General features: G+C 43.9%; 1 protein-coding gene and 1 pseudogene across 4 annotated transcripts in view; both read right to left on the minus strand.

Annotated features, from left to right (window-relative positions):
- Window positions 1-198: 198 nt before the first annotated feature.
- il1rl1 (interleukin 1 receptor-like 1) overlaps window positions 199-25257 on the minus strand; it is a 61592-nt gene continuing 36533 nt past the window's right edge. The window contains exons 8-11 of one of the 4 annotated variants that reach the window (XM_060929126.1): window positions 10197-10330; window positions 3506-3643; window positions 2910-3074; window positions 201-1013 (exon numbers count right to left, since the gene is read on the minus strand). In XM_060929126.1, coding sequence (XP_060785109.1) covers window positions 658-1013; window positions 2910-3074; window positions 3506-3643; window positions 10197-10330 — 793 coding nt within the window. In that variant the 3' untranslated portion in view covers window positions 201-657. Of the gene's footprint in view, window positions 1014-2909; window positions 3075-3505; window positions 3644-10196; window positions 10331-25257 lie in introns of all 4 variants that reach the window. The other 3 variants (XM_060929124.1, XM_060929125.1, XM_060929127.1) reach the window with 3 other exon arrangements.
- Window positions 17577-17637, minus strand: LOC132892229 (U6 spliceosomal RNA; annotated as a pseudogene).

A 25257-nucleotide genomic window follows, 5' to 3' on the forward strand; every position in this document is an offset into this window, starting at 1 on the left:
CACTTTTGGTAGGTACTAACCACTGCATACCGGAAACACCCCACAAGATGTGTCATTTTGGAGATACTCAGACCCAGTCATCTCACCATCACAATTTGGCTCTTGTCAAAGTCACTCAGATCCTTACGCTCACCCATTTTACCTGCTTCCAACACATCAACTTCAAGAACTGACTGTTTACTTACTGCCTAATATATCCCACCCCTTGACAGTTGCCATTGTAATGAGATAAGCAATGATATTCACTTCACCTGTCAGTGCTCACAATGTTATGGCTGATCAGTGTATAAATCTATACATACACTATAATATATCTTACATTATTGAAAGTCTAAGTGTACAGTTACTATGGTCTACTATAAACTTTTCTCAGATTAAAGTAGAATTTGAAGTAAAAGCATTCTGCTACAATTTTAGGATTGCTTACAGGAAATGTTTAAGTATTTTAGTCAGAGGACCACTATGATGAGGAAGAAAAAAAGCTAAATAGTATAACTCATATACAGGCTTCATGTCAAATAAAAGATTGAATGTCAGTCAAATGTTCTTACAACAATTCAAACATGGTCTAACATGATAATATTCCTGTCCTGTATTGTGAGTTATAAGGATTTCAGATAGAAGTGTCTCCAGTATGCTTAACAGTGCTTATTAGATTTAAAAGTAAACACCTCGAGAGCTGGAGTATGGAGGAACAGGCATCATGTAGCGCACCTGCTTCCAAAAATAGGAGGTGGGGCAAGTCGCTCGGCCACTCTCCTCATCCCACCTTAGGGGTGGAGTCTTCTGGAGGAGATGCTGCAGCCCCAGGGGCAAATGGGAATACTCCTTCATATCTCCAAGTTGAATCAGAATCACTCTCAGGTCTTGTTCAACCAGCACCTGGTGCAGCCCTACATGCCAGTCATAACTGAGTGAGTTTGTGACCCCTTGATGTTGACTGAATCTTGGAGACAGCACGGCTATAAGCCTGCGGCTCTGCTGCATTCTCATCTGAATAAGCTCAGTGCAATCTGGTGGTAGAAAAAAAGTGGCTGATGAACAAATTTTGAATATACAAGTATGAGCTCAGTACTTAATAGTTGATATCCTGGACATTTTATGCTAGTACAATTGTAAAGCCAACATGAACGTTTCATTCCTGGTTCAGTTAATTTATTTATAACAGCTGCATTAATCAGGCACCACATGGTGGTCTATACTAAACAAGTGGGTCCTACACCGTCTTCCTACCATGCTCAGGTACAAGCATTTCATTCAGAATGAACAGATTCTTGGCATATACACATACAGATTTATCTTATGAAAAAGCCTGCCAGAAGGTGTTCATCTGGCCCAATTCCTGTATATACAGATGTACTTCAAAACATTTAACCCCACCCTTTCCCTTGTCAGTAAACTGATACTGAGCCAAACATCCATTTTAAGGGTGTTTTCACAAATAGTCCTTTTTAAATGAATGGAAGGGCAGCTGAGGAGGTGTGAAGCAGGACTTGCTGAGTGAGTCTTGATCAGTGAATCTCAATCAGAGACTCCCACTATAGGGCAGAGTCTGGGAGAGGCGGACTACCCACCTCTGATTAAAGGGTGTTAACATTCCTTTTTTATATAAAACTGTCATGACATAGAGATGTACCAAATGGAAGACTCTAAGTCAGTATCAGCCTTGCAAGGTTCAGGATATTTTAACCAGTAGATGCCGTTTTGAGCCATTTTCAACCCATAAAATGCTGATTTTTATAAAAATGGTAATTTTGTCAATATTAACACCAGCACTGATGTGTTTCATCACAGTACAATCATATCATTTAGTGTACAGCTGAAAAAAACACATCTAAATCTGCAGTACCTCTTTAAGCTAGCTTGTACTGATATTATAACTAGCAACCAACATGAGTAAAGGAAGTGATGGCATAAACCAAGGCAGCTGACACTAGCTCAGTTTCATGATAGTTTATTGACTGTAATATAGAATATCAAAATAGCTTGGCAAGATTAACCATTCACACCTTTTAAAACAAACAGCACTGACAGAAGAAGCAGCATGTCCTGCCCTTGGGCCTGACAGCTCGCAGTGTTACGGCAATCACTTCTGCATTGTTCTTTGTTTATTTACATTGCCACATGTGTTTTTGCTCTGGTTGCTGACTTGTCTCCTCCTATTTCCTGTCATTCATTATCTTCCTGTTGTGTCACAATTACCTTCACCCGTTTCAGTTATCCCCTTAAGTCTCGTTATTTCAGTCCTTGTCCTTCCTTTGTTCTTTGCAAAGAACAGGTTGATATATTGGTTTTGACTTTGTTTTAATATCTGAGTTTTGTACTTTTGTACTGATCACCTGACCTTTTATACACCTTTTTTATATCATGCGATTTTTGATTGGGAACAGTTACCAATAATTTAACTTGTAACATTATTTGATCAATTTTGTGATAAAGAAGGAGTTTTCATTTTTATTTTTTTTATCTGAAGGATAGAAAACATTTGCACACATACCACATAGGGCTAAAAGTATATGGGCACCTGTCCATCACAACCATGTGTCATTGTGGAACATCCCATTCCTGATTTATTCCTCCTTTGCGGTTATAATAAGATGTACTTTTTTGCTGGGAAGGCTTTCCACTAGATTTTGGGGCATGGCTTGGGGGATTTGTGTTTATTCAGCTACAAGAGGATTAGTGAGATCAGGCACTGATATTGGGTGAGGAGGCCTGACTTGTGATACATACAAATGTCAGAAATGTAAAAGTAGCACATTAAACTAATTCACTCTACAAATTAACTTGTAACTTAACACATCCTCATGAACTATATCTCTTGGTATTTACTATATGAAGTGTCCATGCACAATTATATGAATGACTATTGATATAATTGAATGTATACATAATATTTTATACTGCACCTTCACCAGGTAAGTCATCTCTGCCATGAATGTAGAGTTTAAAGCCACAGACATCCTCCAATACAGCTGGTAAAACTTTGCTGACAAAATAAGCAACTTTCCTTCCTGTTACCTCATCTGTGTCATCCTTCTGATAGATCACATATGCATCATATACTTTGCCATCTAAAGAAACACAAAGAACATTTAAACCCTTTTATAAAACACAAGGGCTAGTAATTGCACATAAACCTGTTGCTTGTCTGCCTTTTTTTTTTACTTCTCTTACTGCAACTTAACATATTTAATATTCAGTACAGTTTTTTTAATGATCAAATATATGTGTGTGCTTTTTCATAATCATTTACACAAAGATGCAATGACAGTGTCATTTGTACTGCTCATTGCTCACACATTGTGGTTGATCTAATTCAGCTCTTCATACAGGTTAATAAATTCAGTTCAGTTTTGCAAGGAGCTAAAACCGACAATAAACACAAAGGCCCAAAGTGTGCGTCACGAAAATATCTTTTCTGTAAATTATACAACTTCCTTAATAAATCAAAAATACATTCCTTTTGAGTTATTTACTATTATATTTTTCCAAAGTTCTTTACCATGTCTTTTGCATTGCATTATTCTGAAGCTTCTGAAAAACAAGATCAGATCCACAGTGAACCACTTCACCAATCCAGCAGCCAGCAGAAGGAACAGACCCATGCATGAAAATGTGACAGTCACTGGGAGGAGTGATTCTGAAACAAAGTAAAAATGGTGTAAAACAGGGGTCTTCAATCAGATCCAAGAAGAGAAGGCATGACTGAAGGTTTCCAGACAAAAAGGAGCAACAGAGAGCTGAGTGAAGATGAAGAGCCAATGATTAAACACAAGGAGTCAGGAGTATTCTTGTTTCTCTGGAACAAAGCCTACACACACACACACACACACACGTGTGTTGGCACTCAGAGTGCAGATAATATGCACGCAGCGCCCTTAGGACTTATTACCATACACCTGTTTCAGATTAGAGCACAATCACAGCACATGCATAAAAGGGCTCTCTCTACACACAGACTTTGTGAAGTATATGCTCTGTACCTAGTGTATCACATTACCAAGACTTTCTTCTGTGTTTAGCTACTCTGGTTCTTGACTATGTTTTGTATATTTGGACTCTGCCTCCGTTACTCTGTTTGTGCCTCGCTTGACCATTGCCTGTTCCATGACCCTGAATTGTCTGTTTTTGTACTATTTGCCTGCCCATTTTATAAACACTCTTCTTGCATTTGCATCCATCCAGCCACTGCATCTAAATGACAGAATACTTTGCCAACACTATGGATGTAGTGTAGGAGAGCAGGCAAGCCAAGTCCAGGTCGACGCCTGAGTCCATGCCCATGCTGATGCCTGAGTCCATGCCCACACCGACGACAGGGTCCATGCTCATGTTCAAGTCCATGCCAATGCCAGGGTCCATGCCTGAGTCTATGCTGGAGCCCATGCCTGAGTCTATGCCTGAACCCATATTCATGTCTATGCCTGAGCCTATGACTATGCTCACATCTATGTCCAAGTCCACTCCTGAACCAAAGCCTCCACCTGCATCCACAATCCTATTCAAAGTCCATCCAGAATCCAAACCTCCGCCTAAGCCCATGCCCTAGTGCCACATCCTTCCCAAGCCAGAGTGGAGCTCCAAGGGGACTTCATCCAGCTCCAGGTCCTCAACCCCAAGGCAGACCAATGAGGTTTTTGGGGTTCTGGGGGGGTTCTGTCACGTCCACACATGTTGGCGCTCAGAGTGCGCAATGCACGCCGCAGACAACGTGGCATTAGGCACGCAGGCAATGCAGCGCCATTAGGACTAATTACCATGCACCTGTTCTGGATTAGAGCACAATCACAGCACACACTTTTAAGGACTCTCTCTATACACAGACATTGTAAAGTATACACACTGTACCTAGTGTCTCATGTTACCAAGCCTTTGTTCTGTGTTTTACTTTTCTGGTTCTTGACTTTTTGTGTGTGTATTTGGACTCTGCCTTTTGTCTTCGCCTCTGTTACTCTGTTTGTGCCTCGCTTGATCGTTGCCCATTCCACGACCCTCCCTTTGTCTAATGTTTTTGTACTATTTGCCTTTCTGTTTTATAAATACTCTTTCTGCAATTACATTGGTCTGCCTGCAGTCTCTACAGGGTGCACACACACACACACACACACACACCCCATATCAGGAACCTGACTTATTCATAATCCTTTGCATATTTTAATTAACAATCATTTAAGGATTTTATTTCTACCAATTTTATTTTTTATTTAAGATTATTAAATTAGCATTTGTGGTTCTCATTATCATGCCAGAGGTGGTGCATTTATGGAATAGGCTTACATCACTGACTACATTAGAAAGATTTCCATGTAGGAAGCAACTGTGTGCTCAGTTTAGAAGCCTCCTCTCTCCTCAGTGAATTTTAAGAACGTAAATGAGGAATAAAACACAATGAGGCACGTTATAGGAAAATAATGAATGACAGGGTGGTGCTGGTGTGAAGTGGAGTTACTTTTACCACCCTGAAGTTGTCAGTTATTTACCAAGGGAAAGTCTTCAGAACAAAGGACTTCTGAGTTTCTCCATAAAATGACAAGCTGCATTTTATTGTCTTATTAACTTCAAGACAGAGAAAAAAAGAGTAGTGAGAGAATGATTGCTTATAGCTGATTTTATATATATAAAAATCTCCTTCTCACCCCCGGCGGGGGGGTGGTATCCATGTCATCCTCAAGCTTGGGTCCTCTACCAGAGGCCTGGGAGTTTGAGGGTTCTGCGCAGTATCTTCGATGTTCCTAGGACTGCGCTCTTCTGGACTGAGGCTTCAGATGTTGTTCCTGGGATTTGCTGGAGCCACTCTCCCAGTTTGGGGGTTACTGCCCCAAGTGCCCCCACTACCATGGGGACCACACAACCCTTGACCTTCCACATCCGTTCCAGCTGCTCTTTCAACCCTTGATACTTCTCAAGTTTCTCATGTTCCTTCTTCCTGATGTTGGCGTCAGCTGGGATCGCCACATCTATCACCACCACCCTCTTCTGCTCTTTGTCCACCACCACTATGTCCGGTTGGTTAGCCAGGATCTGTTTGTCAGTCTGGAAGCTGAAGTCCCACAGAACCTTGGCCCTGTTGTTCTCAGCCACCTTCTGTGGTATGGCCCATTGGGACTTGGGTACTTCTATTCCATACTGGTTGCAGATGTTCCTGTATACTATCCCAGCCACTTGGTTGTGCCTCTCCATGTACGCTGATCCAGCTAGCATCTTACATCCTGCTACTATGTGCTGGACTGTTTCAGGGGCTTCTTTGCACAGTCTGCATCTTGGGTCTGATCTACTCTGGTAGATCCTGGCCTCTATGGCTCTTGTGCTTATGGCCTGTTCTTATGCTGCCATATTACTTACACACACACACACACACACATATATATATCTCAGCTGGATAGTACAGTGGTACAGTGCCTCTGTGCTGTCTGTCAGTCCTGCATTATCCAGCCACTGGTAGGATTTCTTGATATCAGCCACTTCCTCTATCTGACGGTGGTACATGCCATGTAGGGGTTTGTCCCTCCAGGTTGTCTGTTCCTCCTCCTCCTCTGCACTCTCATCAGGATTCTGCTGCCTGAGACAGTCACTTAGCAGTTCATCCTTTGGGGCCATCTTTCTGATGTATTCTCGGATTTTCGATGTTTCATCCTGGACCGTGGTCTTGATGCTCACTAGCCCTCGGCCTCCCTCTTTCCGCTTAGTGTATAGTCTCAGGGTGCTGGACTTGGGGTGGAACCCTCCATGCATGGTGAGGAGCTTTCTAGTCTTGATATCTGTGGCTTCTATCTCCTCCTTTGGCCAGTTTATGATACTAGCGGGGTATCTGATGACTGGTAGTGCGTACATGTTGATGGCTCAGACCTTGTTCTTACCATTCAGCTGACTTTTCCATTCAGGACCTGCCTTACTCTCTGGAGGTATTTGGCTGTGGTTGACTTCCTTGTGGCTTCTTCATGGTTTCCATTAGCCTGTGGGATGCCAAGGTACTTGTAGCTGTCTTGGATATCACCTATGTTGCCCTCTGGTAGGTCAATCCCCTCAGTCCGGATCATCTTGCCTCTCTTTGAGACCATCCGGCCACACTTGTCCAATCCGAATGACATCCCTATGTCATCGCTGTAGATCCGGGTGGTGTGGATCAGCGAGTCTATTTCTTGCTCATTCCTGGCATACAGCTTGATGTCATCCATGTAGAGCAGGTGGCTGATTGTTGCCCCACTACGGAATCGGTACCCGTAGCCGCTCTTCATGATGATCCGACTGAGGGGGTTCAGGCCTATGCAGAACAGCAGTGGTGATAGCGCATCTCCTTGGTATATGCCGCACTTGATGTTGACTTGGGCAATGGGTTTTGAGTTGGCCTCTAGGGTTGTCTTCCACATTTCCATTGAGTTCTGGATGAAGGTCCTTAGGTTCCTGTTGATCTTATACAGTTCCAGACATTCCAGTATCCATGTGTGTGGCATTGAGTCGTAGGCTTTCTTGTAGTCAATCCAGGCAGTGCACAGGTTGGTCTGTCTCTTCTTACAGTCTCGGGCAACTGTTCTATCGACCAGTAGCTGGTGCTTGGCTCCTCTGGTGTTACTGCCAATCCCTTTCTGTGCCTCGCTCATGTATTGAGCCACATGCTTACTCATTTTTGCCGCAATGATGCCTGACAGGGCCTTCCATGTTGTGCAGAGACAGGTAATTGGATGGGATGGGTCCCTTCATGATTAGGACTGTCCTGCCTTGGGTTAGCCATTCAGGGTGGGTTCCATCCCTCAGCAGCTGGTTCATCTGTGCTGCTAGGCGTTCATGGAGTGCAGTTAGCTTCTTCAGCCAGTACGTATGGATCATATTGGGGCCTGGTGCTGTCCAGCTCTTCATCTTTGACACTCTTTCTTGGACGTCTGCCATTGAGATGGTTACTGGTTCTTGTTCTGGGAGGTTGCTGTGGTCAGCTCTTAGGTCCACTAACCACCTTGGCTGGTTCAGTGGAGAACAGCTTGTTTATTCTTCTGGCCTCTCCCTCCTTGGTGTATCTCTTCAACCGGGTGGCAGTTTCGAGTGCCTCTGGCATGGAGAGTGAGTTGTACTTCCTGGGTGCCCCTTTATTCACCATGTTCCCTGTCTGTAGTTCAGCTAGCTGGCTAACTTCTCTCCGTGCTGCCTTTATCTTGGCCTCTAATCGTCTCTTCCATGGTGGATACTGTTTGTTATGTCCCGAGCCCACCTTGTGTCCAAGCATCTCCATGATTACTGTTGCTGTACTGTGTATCAGCTTGTTGGTACTCAGTGATGGTTCTTGTGGGGATTGTCTTCAGAGCAGCATTCACATCTACTAGTAGATCTTCTGAAGGTACTTGGTAACTCAGCTTCGGTATTCGTCGGGGGCTCCAGGTTTCCAGTTGGTTCCACGATCTTCCTTCTCAGGTCAGCAGCTCTTGTGTTGAGGCTTGGTACCCAATCTCTGGTTGTGGGGATGATGACATCTCCCCGCTGACCTATCTTCCTGGCTCCCCCTTGCCATAGCATCGTTGTTGTATTTCATTAATCTCTAGTTGTGATAGTAGATTTCGATTACGGATGTTGGAACATGTTGGCTGTTTCTTTGTGGGTTTCGAAGTATCCAATGGTCCCTTTGCTGCATGTATCCCCTCTCTCTGATTGCTTGTATAGTAGCATTCCAGCAAATCCATATTTTCTGTCCTCATCCATCGTCCGCCTGATGAGTAGCCCATTTCTCATCAGTTTGCCCTGGTTCCCTAGCAACTGACGCAGACCTTGTTGACCCGGGCGACGTCTGAGCCGGTATGACTCTATCAGTTATGTCTTCACTCATTCCTGAGGTAGGCTGATATATCATGAGGGGTCTTGCCTAAGGACCCTTACTGGATGATGTTTTGCCCCAACCGGGATTCAAACCCCGATCTCCTGCGTCATAGTCAGTGAGCATTACCACTGTACTATCCAGCTGAGATGTGTGTGTGTGTAAGTAATAATAGGAACTAACTCCCACAATATTAAATACATCTATGAATGTATAAATTTCACATCTATAACAATATCAAGTTCATGGTTGTAACAGTAACTTGAGTTAGGCTACATTGCACAATCCCTTTAACAGAGAAACATTGAAGTGGTCTGGAGATGCATCATTGTCGCAGACCAAGGACACCCCTTCATAGCAACAGTATTCCCTAATATCAGTGGTCTCTTTCAGCAGGATAATGTGCCCTGACACACTGCAAAAATTGTTCAGGAATGGTTTGAAGAACATGACAGAGTTCAAGGTGTTGACTTGGCCTCCAAATTCCCCAAATCTCAATCCAATCAAGCATCTTTGGGATGTGCTGGACAAACAAGTCTAATCCATAGAGTCCCCACCTCACTATTTACAGGACTTAAAGGTTAAGATCTTGGAACCAGATAACACAGCACACCTTCAGAGGTTTTGTGGAGAGGTCTTTGGTGGCACAAGGGGGACCTCAATATTAAGCAGGTGGCTGATCAGTGTATATCAGAATGAAGAAAATGTGATCTCCATGAATTTGAACATGGCATGGTTTTTGGTACCATGGGCTGGTTTGAGTATTTCAAAAACTGCTGATCTCCTGGGATTTCTCTAGAGTTTACACAGAATGGTGCAAAAAAAAAAAATTCAGTGAGCAACAGTTCTGTGGGTGAAAAAGCCTTGTTGATAAGAGAGGTCAGAGGAAAATTGCCAGATTAGTCCAAGCTGCCAGGAAGTATATACTAGTGCAAATAATCACTCCTTCCAAATGTGGTGACCAGAAAAGCATCACAGCATGCACAAAACATCAAACCTTTTGGTGGATCAGCTAAAACAACAGAAAACCACATCAAGTTTCACTTCTTGTCAGCCAAGAACAGGAATCTAAGGCTATCATGGGCACAGATGCACTGAAACAGGACAGAGAAAGCACAGGGGGAATCACCTGGTCTTTTTCCAGTCTTCAACTACCCAGTTTGGATAAGTGAGTTAACTTATTTAAGCCCTAAGGTTTCATTGTTTCAGTCCAAAGTCTTATTGTGTTTTCAAGGTCTGAGTCCTGGGTCATTGTCACTGTGTTGTCTCATTGTTCTGGATCTTCCTGGTTTCAACCCTCCCCTGTTTATTCATGTATAATTATGGAGCATCCAGCAAATCCTGCCTCATCCTAACACACAGTACAATTTTGGGCTGCCATGCAGTGTGAACTTACCTCTGATCATGAGGGTGATGCATACAGACTTCCATTCATTAAGATCTATGGCTTCACAACAATATTTAACTTTGAGGTCTGTCTCTGAAACATGACTAATTGTCAAACTTGACAGTATTCCCTCATCATCTTCCCTGAAAAAGAAGTGAAATACATTCTCAATGCAAATACAATCTGTTATCTACAGTGGTGCTTGAAAGTTTGTGAACCCTTTAGAATTTTCTATATTTCTGCAAAAATATGACCTCAAACATCATCAGATTTTCACACAAGTCCTAAAAGGAGATAAAGAGAACCCAGTTAAACAAATTAGACAAAAATATTATACTTGATTATTTATTTATTTATTTATTTAAGGAAAATGATCCTGATCCGATATTACATATCTGTGAGTGGCAAAAGTATGTGAACCTTGAGGATTAGCAGTTAATTTGAAGGTGAAATTAGAGTCAGCTGTTTTCAATCAGTGGGATGACAATCAGGTGTGAGTGGGCACCCTGTTTTATTTAAAGAACAGGGATCTATCAAAGTCTGATCTTCACAACACATGTTTGTAGAAGTGTATCATGGCACAAACAAAGGAGATTTCTGAGGACCTCAGAAAAAGCATTGTTGATGCTCATCAGGCTGGAAAAGGTTACAAAACCATCTCTAAGGAATTTGAACTCCACCAATCCACAGTCAGACAGATTGTGCACAAATGGAGGAAATTCAAGACCATTGTTACCCTCCCCAGGAGTGGTTGACCACCAAAGATCACTCCAAGAGCAAGGCGTGTAATAGTCGGCGAGGTCAAAAAGCAGGGCACTTGCCTGCTTGCCGGGGGCAAGTGAAACATGCATTCGGGCAAGTTGGAATGAGCATATATTACGAACTAACACCACAAAAATTAGGCTTTTTGATATTTTATTTCAGTTCCTAAAAGCGTCCCTCACTACGTATCCGCTATTATGCCTTGGCTGTTTTCTTAGTCTCGGTTTCATTTACTGCTTTTCAAGTTATTTTATATACAGTCGGAGGAAAATGTTTGTACACCCTTTGGAATTTTTTACATTTCTGCCTAAATTGGTCATAAAACATCGCCTGAACTCTCCAGCAATCTTAAGAATGAACAAACAGTGTCTGCTTGAACTAAAACCACTCAAACAATTACATGTTATCATATTTTTATTGGCCATAAGATGGAAATATTGACAGGATAGGGAGGCATAAGTAAGTACACCCTTAGCTAAGGCTCATCCAAGAGCTAATTAGACTAATTAGATGATTAAACAATTTGACTCAGGTGTGAGCCAACCTGATGTCCAATCACTGAGGTGTGTCGTAAGCTACCCACCCCACTGGAAAACCAGTTAAAAGGTGTGTTTTGATGAGAGGCATGTGCTGTGCATCATGCCTCGCTCAAAGGAGCTGTCTGAAGACTTAAGACACAAAATAATTGATTTGTATAAAGCTAAAAAGGGTTACAAAACCATCTCTAAGACCCTTGGTGTTCATGTGTCTACAATTAGAAAAATTGTGTATAAATGGAGACAATTTGGAACAGTTGTTACTCTGCCAAGGAGTGGCCGCCCTGCGAAGATCACTCCAAAGGCACTGCGAGTCATCATCAATGAGGTAAAAAAGAATCCAAGAGTGTCCGCTGAAGACTTGAGGAAATCACTGAAACATGCAGACATCTCTGTGGACACATCTACTATAAGAAAGACACTGAACAAGAATGGGATTCATGGGAGAAGGCCACGGAGGAAGCCATTGCTGTCCAGAAAGAACATTTCTGCTCGTTTGGAGTTCGCGAAAAAGCATTTGGATGCTCCTCAGCGCCACTGGAAAAACATATTGTGGTCTGATGAAACCAAAGTTGAATTGTTTGGGGGGGAACACACCACATCATGTGTGGAGGAAAGTCGGTACAGCACACCATCAGCAAAACCTCATCCCCACCGTCAAGTATGGCGCCGGTAGCATCATGGTGTGGGGGTGCTTTGCTGCTTCTGGGCCTGGACAACTGGCTATAATCAATGGGAAAATGAATTCTCAAGTATATCAAGATATTTTGCAGAAAAACCTGAGGCAATCTGTCAAAAAGTTGAAACTCAAGAGAGGATGGGTCCTGCAACAGGACAATGACCCTAAACACAGAAGCAGGTCGACATTAGAATGGTTTCAGAAGAACAAAATTCACGTTCTGGAATGGCCCAGTCAAAGCCCCGACCTCAATCCAATCGAGATGTTGTGGCATGACCTCAAGAAAGCCATCCATTCCAGGCATCCCAGGAATCTTGCTGAATTGCAACAGTTTTGCAAAGAGGAATGGTGCAAGATTTCTCCTGATCGTTGTGCCCGTCTAGTCTGCAACTACAGGAAACGTCTGGTTAAAGTTATTGCAGCCAGAGGAGGGTCAACCAGCTACTAAATCAAAGGGTGTACTTACTTATGCCTCCCTATCCTGTGAATAATTCCATCTTATGGTCAATAAAAATATGATAAAACGCAAATGTTTGGGTGGTCTTAGTTCAAGCAGACACTGTTTGTTCATTCTTAAGATTGCTGGAGAGTTCAGATGATGTTTTATGACCAATTTAGGCAGAAATGTAAAAAATTCCAAAGGGTGTACAAACATTTTCCTCCGACTGTACCCCCACTCTTGTAGTATGGGACGCATACTGTTTATAGCTGGCCTCACCAACACAGTGCCCGCGGGCACCAGGTAGCCCGCTGGGAGCCTGGGAAGCGCTTGTGATAGATGTTCTAAAAATAGCCAGTGACTACTGCACTGTTCAAATCATATTTGGTAATTTAAAAAATATATATTTTTTATTGTTTTCATGTTTTAAGATGCCTTGAAGTTTAATCCAGAAGTATTTTCTTAAAATCCCCCTAACATTTTTTAAATTAAAATAGAAGCCTAATGTAGATAATTTTCTTTGCCAGGTCAAAGTTTAGCCTTCTATGCCACTGCGCCAACTCCCCTTTGTGTTCAGTCCTCAGTCATTAGCCCGCCAATGGATAGCAATCAACACAATGCGATAAGTTGTAAATTTTCTGTAAAGGTAGTTTTGTAAAAGTGTTTAAATACGATGTCGGAGAGCAAGAAAAAGAAGACTTACCACTTTCAGGATGAATGGGAGAAAGCATTCTTCTTTACTCAAGTTGGTGAACATTGTGTGTGTCTGATCTGTGGAGCTGCCATAGCCTTGGCTAAGAGACACAATGTGGAGAGACATTTTTCTATATGCCACAGAACGTTCAATGCTAGCTACCCTCTAGGCAGCGCATTATGTGCTCAAAAGACTCGTGAACTCAAGGCAGCTTTGGGCAGACAACAGTCTTTTTTCACCAAGCCGGCAAAGCAATCAAAAGCGGCTACAGAAGTTTCCTTCAGAGCAGCACACTACCTGGCTAAGCGCAAAAAGGCATTTTCGGATGGAGAGGTGGTCAGATACTTTGCTTAAAGATCACAAGAATGGGAAGGAGATCCTTGCTGCCATCGTGGATGTTCAGCTAAGTGCCAACACCATGGCCAGGAGAGTATCAATAATGTCCACTAACTTGGTGGAACAGCTGAACGGTGACATGAGTACATGCAGGTACTTTAGCATCCAATGTGATGAGTCGGTGAATAAAACCAGCATGGCGCAGCTGATGGTCTTCATCAGAATGGTGTTCAGTGACTTCACTATGAAGGAGGAGATGCTTGCTTTGCTGCCCCTGAAAACCACAGTAAGGGCCGTTGACATCTACGAGGCCATAAAGCACTATTTTACAGAGAAAAACATCCCACTTCAAAAGTTGGTATTGGTAACTACCGACGGAGCCCCCGTGATGACTGGCTGTCATTCTAGTCTTATTGCATGCTGCAGAAGCAATCCAGATTTTCCCTGTTTCCTCAGTTACCAATATATCATCCATCAGCAGGCAATTTGTGCCAAAGGGGTGGGTTTTGATCATGTCATGACTCTGATCGTGAAGATTGTCAACAGTATCTGTGCGAAGGCCACACAACACTGGGCATTCAAACTTCTTCTGGAGGAGCTGTCAGCTGAGTACGGTGACCTCTTGCTGCACACAAAGATAATATGTCTCAGCAGGGGTAGAGTTCTACAGTGTTGTTTGTCACTTCTGGACAAAATCAAAGAGTTCATGGAATCCAGAGGGCAGGACACTACTTTGCTCCAGGACACTGAGTGGGTGCTTGACCTTGCCTTTCTGACAGACATCACAGGGAAACTGAATCACTTGAACTAACTGCAAGGCAAAGGTAAGAATGTATCGGACATGATCAGTGCTGTGAATGCATTCAGAGCAAAGTTGAACATTTTTTTCTGTGCAGTCAGTTTTGAATGGTAATGCCCTTGCATCTGTAGCCTTAGATGGGGCTGGAGAAAAGTACACCCAGCTAATATCTAGGCTTGGGCAAGAAAGATTTCATGACTTTGATAAACTGCAGCCTTGTGTTGCATTCATTGCTAATCCTTTCATGCAATGTGACATCACAAACATTTCTGAACAACCAGGTGAAGTATTCAACTTGAATGCTGATGAAATTGAAATGGAAATCATTACGTTGCAAAACATTACTCGCAAAGCCCACCAGGGGTCCTCGCTTCTGGTATCTTGTGGACTCAGAAAAATACAAAGGTGTGCACATGAATTTCATTAAAAACAAACACAGAACTTGCTTAACTGATATACAACTTGAAGATTCAATCAGAGTTGCTGTGTCAAGCTATACCCCTGACTACAGTGCACAGGTGGACTCAATGCAGTGTCAGGCTTCCCACTAGGAACTATTTGCATGCAAAAATCAGTGCATGAAATGCATTTTAAAACTTAGATGAGAAAAGAATATTAAGAGAATGGTAAAAGAATGATTTCTTGAATGTTATGAATCTGCAATAAGGTGAAATCATTTAAGGATGCAATTAAGAGTTTCAACTTATGCTATGTTAGAAGTGCACGTGTTATATTACTGTTGCAATGCAGTTTTCTAAGGAATGGATTTTGAATAGTTTTAACTTTCACAGAACTGTTGTGTGTTGAAAAGGGAAAATTATAGCCTTCTGTTATTGTGCCAGTGGCATTTCCAGACCTGTTTTTTTGTAACGGCTATTCATTGCAGTGAGAATATTGGAAATTTGTGTGTATAATTCTAAAAGAGGGCAAATGTACTTTCCCAATATGAGATTACAAGAAACAACAAAATATGTTCACCATTATCATTATTAACTTATTAGCATAAGCTAATAAAAGGTTAGCATAAATTAAACCTTGGAATTTGCAAAAAAAAAAAGTTGTTAATTCCTAACGGTATTGATATGTTGAGATTATGATTATTCATAATTAAATTTCATGTTAAAATGCCAGTTTCTATTCATTGATTGTTATTAAAAGCAAATAATCCTACATACAGTAGTGCTTGAAAGTTTGTGAACCCTTTAGAATTTTCTATATTTCTGCATAAATATGACCTCAAACATCATCAGATTTTCACACAAGTCCTAAAAGTAGATAAAGAGAACCCAGTTAAACAAATGAGACAAAAATATTATACTTGGTCATTTGTTTATTGAGGAAAATGATCCAATATTACATATCTGTGAGTGGCAAAAGTATGTGAATCTTTGCTTTCAGTATCTGGTGTGACCCCCTTGTGCAGCAATAACTGCAACTAAACGTTTGCGGGAACTGTTGATCAGTCCTGCACACCGGCTTGGAGGAAATTTAGCCCATTCCTCCGTACAGAACAGCTTCAACTCTGGGATGTTGGTGGGTTTCTTCACATGAACTGCTCGCTTCAGGTCCTTCCACAACACTGCCATTAGATTAAAGTCAGGACTTTGACTTGGCCATTCCAAAACATGAATTTTATTCTTCTTTAACCATTCTTTAGTAGAACGACTTGTGTGCTTAGGGTCGTTGTCTTGCTCCATGGCCCACCTTCTCTTGAGATTCAGTTCATGGACAGATGTCCTGACATTTTCCTTTAGAAGTCGCTGGCATAATTCAGAATTCATTGTTCCATCAATGATGGCAAGCCATCCTGGCCCAGATGCAGCAAAATAGACCCAAACCATGATATTATCACCACCATGTTTCACAGATGGGATGAGGTTCTTATGCTGGAATGCAGGGTTTCCCTTTCTCCAAATATAATGCTTCTCATTTCAACCAAAAAGTTCTATTTTGGTCTCATCTGTCCACAAAACTTTTTTCCAATAGCCTTCTGGCTTGTCCATGATCTTTAGCAAACTGCAGACGAGCAGCAATGTTCTTTTTGGAGAGCAGTGGCTTTCTCCTTGCAACCATGCCATGCACACCATTATTGTTCAGTGTTCTCCTGATGGTGGACTCATGAACATTAACATTAGCCAATGTGAGCGAGGCCTCCAGTTATTTAGAAGTTACCCTGGGGTCCGTTGTGACCTCGCCGACTATTACACGCCTTGCTCTTGGAGTGATCTTTGTTGGTCGACCACTCCTGGGGAGGGTAACAATGGTCTTGAATTTCCTCCATTTGTACACAATCTGTCTGACTGTGGATTGGTGGAGTCCAAACTCTTTAGAGATGGTTTTGTAACCTTTTCCAGCCTGATGAGCATCAACAATGCTTTTTCTGAGGTCCTCAGAAATCTCCTTTGTTCATGCCATGATACACTTCCACAAAAATGTGTTGTGAAGATCAGGCTTTGATAGATCCCTGTTCTTTAAATAAAACAGGGTGCCCACTCACACCTGATTGTCATACCATTGATTGAAAATACCTGAGTCTAATTTCACCTTCAAATTAACTGCTAATCCTCAAGGTTCACATACTTTTGCCACTCACAGGTATGTAATATTGGATCATTTCCCTCAATAAATAAATGACCAAGTATAATATTTTTGTCTCAATTGTTTAACTGGGTTCTCTTTATCTACGTTTAGGACTTGTGTGAAAATCTGATGATGATGTTTGAGGTCATATTTATGCAGAAATGTAGAAAATTCTAAAGGGTTCACAAACTTTCAAGCACCACTGTAGTCTTGTTTTAAAGGGATGTTAAGCCTTTTATTTATTTTAAGTAAATTATTTTTGAATGACTAGCCCTCCATCTCGTTTCTCATCCTTCGGGTAGCCCTCAGTCCCAGAAAAGTTGGAGACTGCTGCTCTATATATTTGCAAACACTAAAATAAAATTGGGCTTTTTTTTGTCTTTAAGCAGGTGTCACTAATTATTTTGGGCTCTCCGGAAACCGGCTCTGGTGAGGGTTGGAGTTAGCGTTTGAGGATTTGGGTTGGTTTTCAGAGCTATTAGGAAAAAAAATTAAAAATGGCAACGCTTCACGATTTTGCGTGTCAGTGTTGTCAACGGAGAAGAGTGCACCGCAGCCATGCGCCAGGGGCCATGCTAATCTTCTCTGTATCGTTCCAATTTTTGTATATGTACTACAACATTTCCTTTCCAGTGTGAGCGCGGAAACATTAAGTTCTTTCAGGAGCTGATCTGAATCCGCACACACTGCATGGACTTTACAGATATAATAATCCTCCAAATTAACCATTAAACACTTCAAAATTCTACACTTTTTAATTTTGCGTTTCAGACTGCAGAGATGCATGCTGGGAGTATGGAGATTTGAGCAGCTGCTGGTGTTCTGATTGGTTCTCTGTGTGGTGATGTCATTAGTCTTTTGTTCTCGTGATCTCTCTCTCTCACACACACACACGACCCCTCCTTCCCCCGTTCTCTGCTGCCCCTTTTCCACCAAATCAGTTCCAGGGCTGGTTCGGGGCCAGTGCTGGTGCTGGTTTACAACTCGTTCAACTTGCAAGCCAGCTGGGAACCAGTCTGCTTTTCCATAGCTCGCGGTGCTAAGGGGAGCCACGTCATTACGTCACTGTATACGTCAGTTACGTCGCTGCATTTGCATAAACCTTGGCGCAAACATCGAAGCAACAACAACACGGAGAAGAAGAAGCAGCAGCAGCAACAACAACAATAATGGATAACTTCGCGCTTGTACAGCTGCTGCTTCTCATCGCTTAAAAATGGCGACCTTTCGCGGTCTTGCTATTGTTGTCGGTCTTAACAACTCCCCCCCCCCCCCCCCACTGACGTAAGCGGTTCTTTCCTCTGGCCCAGCAAAGAGTTGGTGCTAGCCTGGAACCAGTTTTTCTGGCCCCAGAGCCAGTTATTTGTCAGTGGAAACAGAAAACCCGGTTCCAAACTAAGCACTGGCCCCGAACCAGCCCTGGAACTGCTTTGGTGGAAAAGGGGCATCTGAGACAGGACTCCAAACATACCGGGGAGAGAACAATAACACCACACCACAACACATGAGCCGCCATCTTGTTTCTCTTCTTTCTAGTCAGGAGGTTGTGGTGCTGCAGTCTGCCTTTAGAGGGCCGAGATGAACATCAACACACTCCTCCATCCATCCATTAGCTGTAGACGCTTACCTCAACTTCTGTGCAGACGTGGTCTTCCCCGCTAAGACTGTATGGTGTTACCCTAATAACAAGCTATGGGTAACACAGAAAGTCAAAGCTTGTCCTCAACAGGAAGAAGGCCGCCTTCAGGAGCAGGGAGGTGATGAAAGCAGCGCAGCAGGAGGTGAAATGCTGCGTGAGAGAAGCTAAGGACAGCTACAGGAGAAAGGTGGAGCAGAAGCTGAAGGAGAACAGCATGAGGGAGGTCTGGGAAGGTGTGAAAATCATCAAAGGCCACAATACAAAGACCAGAGTCGTTGAGGGGACAGTGGAGAGGGTGAACGAGTTGACCCCCACCCTCCCCCTCACTGCAGCCATCTCTCCTTCCCTCAACACACCTCCCCCCAGTCATCGCAGCAGCCCCCTCCTCCCCCACCTCAACACAGACTCCTCCATGCATTAATGCAGACCAGGTCAGAGGTCAACTGAGGAAGCTTCATCCCAGGAAAGCAGCAGGCCCGGATAAGGTGTGTCCCCGACTACTGAAGACCTGCGCTGCTGAACCACTCCAACGCATCTTCAACCTCAGCCTGCAGTTGGGGAGAGTGCCCACCCTCTGGAAGACATCGTGTATCGTTCTAGTTCCCAAAAAGAATTGGCCCAGTGAGCTGAACGACTTCCGACCGGTGACACTCACTTCACATCTGATGAAGACATTGGAGCGGCTCTTCCTCAGCCTCCTCAGACCCCAGGTACAACACGCCCAGGACTGTCTGCAGTTTGCGTACCAGGCAGGTGTTGGTGTGGAAGACGCCATCTTCGACCTGCTACACCGAGCCCACTCACATCTGGATAAGGGAAATGGCACAGTGAGGATCCTCTTCTTGGACTTCTTGAGTGCCTTCAACACCATCCAGCCCCTTTTGCTTCAGGACAAACTGAACAGGATGCGAGTGGACCCCTGCCTGGTCACCTGGATCTCCAGCTACCTCACCGACAGGCCGCAGTATGTCAAGCTGAAGGACATCACGTCTGACACTGTGATTAGCAGCACTGGAGCACCCCAGGGCATGGTGCTGGCCCCTCTTCTCTTCACCCTGTACACTGCGGACCTCTGCTACAACTTGGAGCTGTGTCACATTCAGAAGTTCGCCGATGACACAACCATCGTTGGGTGTATCAGTGATGACAGAGAGGAGTATAGGAGCCTGGTGAGGGACTTTACTGTGTGGTGCAACAGGAACCATCTGCAGCTCAACACCTCGAAGACCAAGGAGCTGGTCATTGACTTTGGGAGGTCCAGACCAAGGTCATGACCAGTTCTGATCGAAGGGGTCGAGGTGGAGGCTGTGGATTCCTACAAGTACCTCGGGCTGTGGCTGGACAGCAAGCTGGACTGGACTTGCAACACCAAACACTTATACAGGAAGGGACAGAGCAGGCTATACTTCCTTAGGAGGCTGCGGTCCTTTAACATCTTCAAGAAACTCCTGTGGATGTTCTATCAGTCTGTGGTCGCCAGTGTCCTGTTTTACACCGTGGTGTGCTGGGGGGCAGCACGTCCAAGGAGGACACGTCCATGCTGGACAAACTGATCAGGTGGGCCGGCTCTGTGGTCGGCATGAAGGTGGACTCTCTGGTGACGGTGGCAGAGAAGAGGACTATGGACAAACTATTGAGCATCATGGACGATGCCAGTCACCCTCTGCACACCATCATCAGCAACCAGAGGAGCCTGTTCAGTGACAGAATGCTCCTTCCCAAGTGCAGGACCAACAGACTTAAAAACTCCTTTGTCCCTCACACCATCAGACTGTACAACTCTTCTCTGGGGGGGAGGAGGGTTAACAGGAGGACAGAGGATGGGAAGGAGCAGTAGCCTAGCCTAACAATAAGCAATACTGGACAATGTGCAATATAATGTGCAATATAAAGTGCAATATCTCTCCTGCTGCCCCCCTTTTTTTCCCCTTTCTTCTTCCTTCCTCTCTTCCCCATATCTTATTATTTTTATATTTGTATATGTAAATACTTAATTTAATTTATCTTGAAGTTTTTTCTCTATTTTCTATTCTGTTTATTCTGTAATGATGCTGCTGGAATCTTAATTTCCCTGAGGGAACCCTCCCGAAGGGATCAATAAAGTTCTATCTAATCTCTAATCTAATCTTCTCCTGTCCTACAGGGTCACAGGCAAGCTGGAGCCTATCCCAGTTGACCATGGGTGAGAGGCGGGGTACACTCTGGACAAGTCGCCAGGTCATCGCAGGGCTGACACATAGACAACCATTCACACTCACATTCACATCTACAGTCAATTTAGAGCCACCAGTTGGCCTAACCTGCATGCCTTTGGACTGTGGGGGAAACTGGAGCACCCGGAGGAAACCCACGCGGACACGGGGAGAGCATGCAAACTCCACACAGAAAGGCCCCTGTCAGCCGCTGGGCCATCTTGCTATGAGGCGACAGTGCTAACCACTACACCACCGTGCCTCAACACACTCCTGTACTTTTAAACATTGAACCAAACCACCACGAATTCCTTCTGAATTAGACCTAACAAACAAATAAATAAGCTGTGGCACAGCAGTTACGCTAATATTTACAGTACATAGGAATAACATCCATGACTGGGTTAGTGCTAGGAATTTTAAAGCATTAGCCACTTTGGCTAATTTGATCAAAATATTATTAGCCAAATTGGACAAGAGTTAGTCAACTTTTTTTGGTAATTATTTCTATGTATTCATTAAACTTATATTTGAGATGTACAAAGACATAATATGAGCTAACAATGTGGCCTCGTAACCCAAGGAAATGAATTCACACTCATAAATTAATAGTTTACAAAGTACATATAAACTGTCTTCATCTGTTGTCATGTGTACACAGTACAGTATTATTGTATTGATATTATAAATCATTTTCAATAAAATTGTCTACTTGTACTTGCTTTTATGCTGACACTTGTTTTTTTTTCTCATTTCTTACTTTGTTGTTCCATATTGTAGATGATATGCAAATATGAACCTTTAACATTTATACTCTACAGTGCATGTGCTAGTATAGCTTGTTTCAATTCATTATCTTAATATCAGAAAAAAAAAGTGTGTCCATTTACAGTGCCTTGCAAAAGTATTCATCCCCCTTGGTGTTTGTCCTGTTTTGTTGCATTACAAGCTGGAATTAAAATGGATTTTTGGAGGGTTAGCACCATTTGATTTACACAACATGCCTACCACTTTAAAGGTGCACATTGTTTTTTTTTTTTATTGTGACACAAACAATAATTAAGATGAAAAAACAGAAATCTGGAGTGTGCATAGGTATTCAACCCCCCCCCCCCAAAAAAAAAAAAAAGTTAATTCTTCATAGAGCCACCTTTTGCTACAATTACAGCTACAAGTCTCTTGGGGTATGTCTCTATTAGCTTAGCACATCTAGCCACTTGGATTTTTGCCCATTCCTCAAGGAAAAACTGCTCCAACTCCTTCAAGTTAGATGGGTTGCGTTGGTGTACAGTAATCTTCAAGTTATGCCACAGATTCTCAATTGGATTAAGGTCTGGGCTTTGACTAGGCCATTCCAAGACATTTAAATGTTTCTCTTTAGACCACTCCAGTGTAGCTTTAGCAGTATGTTTAGGTTCATTGTCCTGCTAGACCATGAACCTTTGATCCAGTTTCAAACCTCTGGCTGACTCAAACAGATTTTCCTCCAGAATTGCCCTGTATTTTGTGCCGTCCATCTTTCCTTCAGTCCTGACCAGCTTTCCTGTCCCTGCAGATGAAAAACATTCCCACAGCATGATGCTGTCACCACCATGCTTCACTGTAGGAATGGCGTTCTCAGGGTATTAGGTTTGTGCCACACATGGCATTTCCCATGATGGCCAAAAAGTTCAATTTTTGTCTCATTTGACCGGAGAATCTTCTTCCATGTGTTTGGAGAGTCTGCCACATGCTGTTGGGCAAACTCCAAACGTGATTTTTTAAGCAATGGCTTTTTTCTGGCAACTCTTCCATAAAGCCCCACTCTGTGGAGTGTACAGCTTAAAGTGGTCCTATGGACAGATACTCCCATCTCCGCTGTGGATCTTTGTAGCTCCTTCAGTGTTATCTTTGGTGTCTCTGTTGCATCTCTGATTAATACCCTCCTTGCTCGGTCTGTGAGTTTTGGTGGGCGGCCTTCTCTTGTCAGGTTTGTAGTGGTGCCATATTCTTTCCATTTTGCTATAATGGATTTAATGGTGCTCCCTGGGATATTCAAAGTTTGTTATATTTTTATAACCCAACCTGATCTATAATTCTCCACAAATTTGTCTCTGACCTGTTTGGAGGCTCCTTGGTTTTCATCTTGCTTGCTTAGTAGTGTAGCAGAGTCAGGGTCCTTCCAGAACAGGGTTGATTTATACAGACATCATGTGACAGATCATGTGACACTTTGATTGCACACAGGTGGATCTTAATCAACTAATTATGTGACTTACGAAGTGAATTGGTTGGACCAGCTCTTATTTAGGGGTTTCATACGAAAGGGGTTGAATATTTATGCACACTCCAGATTTCTCTTTTTTTCATCTTAATTATTGTTTGTGTCACAATAAAAAAAACAATGTGCACCTTTAAAGTGGTAGGCATGTTGTGTAAATCAAATGGTGCTAATCCTCCAAAAATCTATTTTAATTCCAGCTTGTACTGTGACAAAACAGGACAAACACCAAGGGGGATGAATACTTTTGCAAGGCACTGTAAGCATTAGTAATGTTTAAAAAACTTTTTAAGTTATGCTGCAATAGTGCACTGTAGATAACTGCATTGGTTATCAGCCAGGTCTTATGAGTACATTACAGGTTTAATCATTCCACTATGTCTCATCTCATCTCATTATCTCTAGCTGCTTTATCCTGTTCTACAGGGTCACAGGCAAGCTGGAGCCTATCCCAGCTGACTATGGGCAAAAGGCGGGGTACACCCTGGACAAGTCGCCTACACACACTTGATGAGCCTTCGGGCAAAACACTTGTGTATTATACTAATAAAAATACAATGACTCTTCCCTAGATCTTTTCCACAAACACATACATGCATACACATACATATACATATCTCATCTCATCTCATTATCTCTAGCTGGTTTATCCTGTTCTACAGGGTCGCAGGCAAGCTGGAGCCTATCCCAGCTGACTACGGGTGAAAGGCAGGGTACACCCTGGACAAGTCACTTACACACACTTGATGAGCCTTCGGGCAAAACACTTGTGTATTATACTAATAAAAATACAATGAATTTTCCCTAGATCTTTTCCACACACACATACATACATATACACACACACACACACACACACACACACACACACACACACATATACACATATATATATATATTGTGGCAGCGGGGGCGTGGTCAAGTGTCGGTCTGTGACCGGAGGGTGGAGTCAGGGAAGGTAAGTGGCAGAATCACTGCACCTGATGTTGGTTAATCTGTGTTTGTGTGTCTTCCCCAGTGACCGCGCCCTATATGAGGAGAGAGAGAGCAGAGGAAGGAAGCTCTCTCCCCAACCAGATGACTGGTGTGTGTGTGCGTGCATGTGCGTGAATAGTTTAAAGCTGAAAAGCTAAAATAAAGAGTTTGTGGAACTGAATTCTGGCCTGCCGTCTTTCTATGCTCCACCCACACGAACTGCTACAGTGGTGCTGAAACCCGGGAATCGAGCACAGGAAAAAGAACAGCCCCATGGAGTCCTCTCCCTTCGCGGACCTGGTCCATGCCCTCGCCACGGCCCAGCAGAGCCAGCACCAGGCGCTAGTCACCCTCCGAAAGGAGCAGGAGCACCGGTTCGAGGCCCTGGTGCTGGTGCAGCAAGAAGACCGACAGGCGTTCCGGCACCTCCTCGCGTTGGCGGGGTCCACCACCTCCACCGCCATGGGCCCTTCTCCCCTCACCCTCACTAAGATAGACCCACATGATGACCCCGAGGACTTCATCACGCTTTTCAAGCAGGCAGCAGAGGCCTTGGACTGGCCGGTGGAACAGCGCACGGCGCACCTCCTCCCCCTGCTAACGGGCGAGACGCAGCTGGCCGCGCTACAGCTCCCCGCCGACCCCCGGCTGGTCTACGAGGACCTTCACTGGGCCGTCCTCCAGTGGGTGGGGCGCACCCCTGAACAACAGCGTCAGCGCTTCCGCGCTCTGCGTCTGGAGGAAGTCGGCCGGCCGTTCGTGTTTGGCCAGCAGCTCTGGGACGCCTGCTGGCAGTGGTTGAGGGCCGACAACCGCAATGCCGAGAGGATCATCGATCAGGTGGTACTGGAGCAGTTCATCGCCCGCCTACCAGAGGGAACCGCAGAGTGGGTCCAGTGCCACCACCCGGCATCACTGGATTAGGCCATCGAGTTGGCGGAGGACCATTTGGCAGCTCTTCCGACGGCAGGACAGCAGACATCCTCTTTTTCCCACTTCTCTCTCTTTCTCTCCCCCCTCTCCTCCTGTGTCTCGTCCTCGCCCCGTTCCCCCACTGCGGAGGTGGGGGCCGGCCCCACCCCAGCCGGCCCATCGCACCCGCGGTGCCCTCCTGTTTTTCCCTTCTGTATCTGTCTCTCCACCCCTCCAGGTGAGTGAGCCCCAGAGCGCCGGTGCAGA

The sequence above is a fragment of the Neoarius graeffei genome, chromosome 9 (assembly GCF_027579695.1).
Source record: "Neoarius graeffei isolate fNeoGra1 chromosome 9, fNeoGra1.pri, whole genome shotgun sequence".
NCBI classification, from domain to species: Eukaryota; Metazoa; Chordata; class Actinopteri; order Siluriformes; family Ariidae; genus Neoarius; species Neoarius graeffei.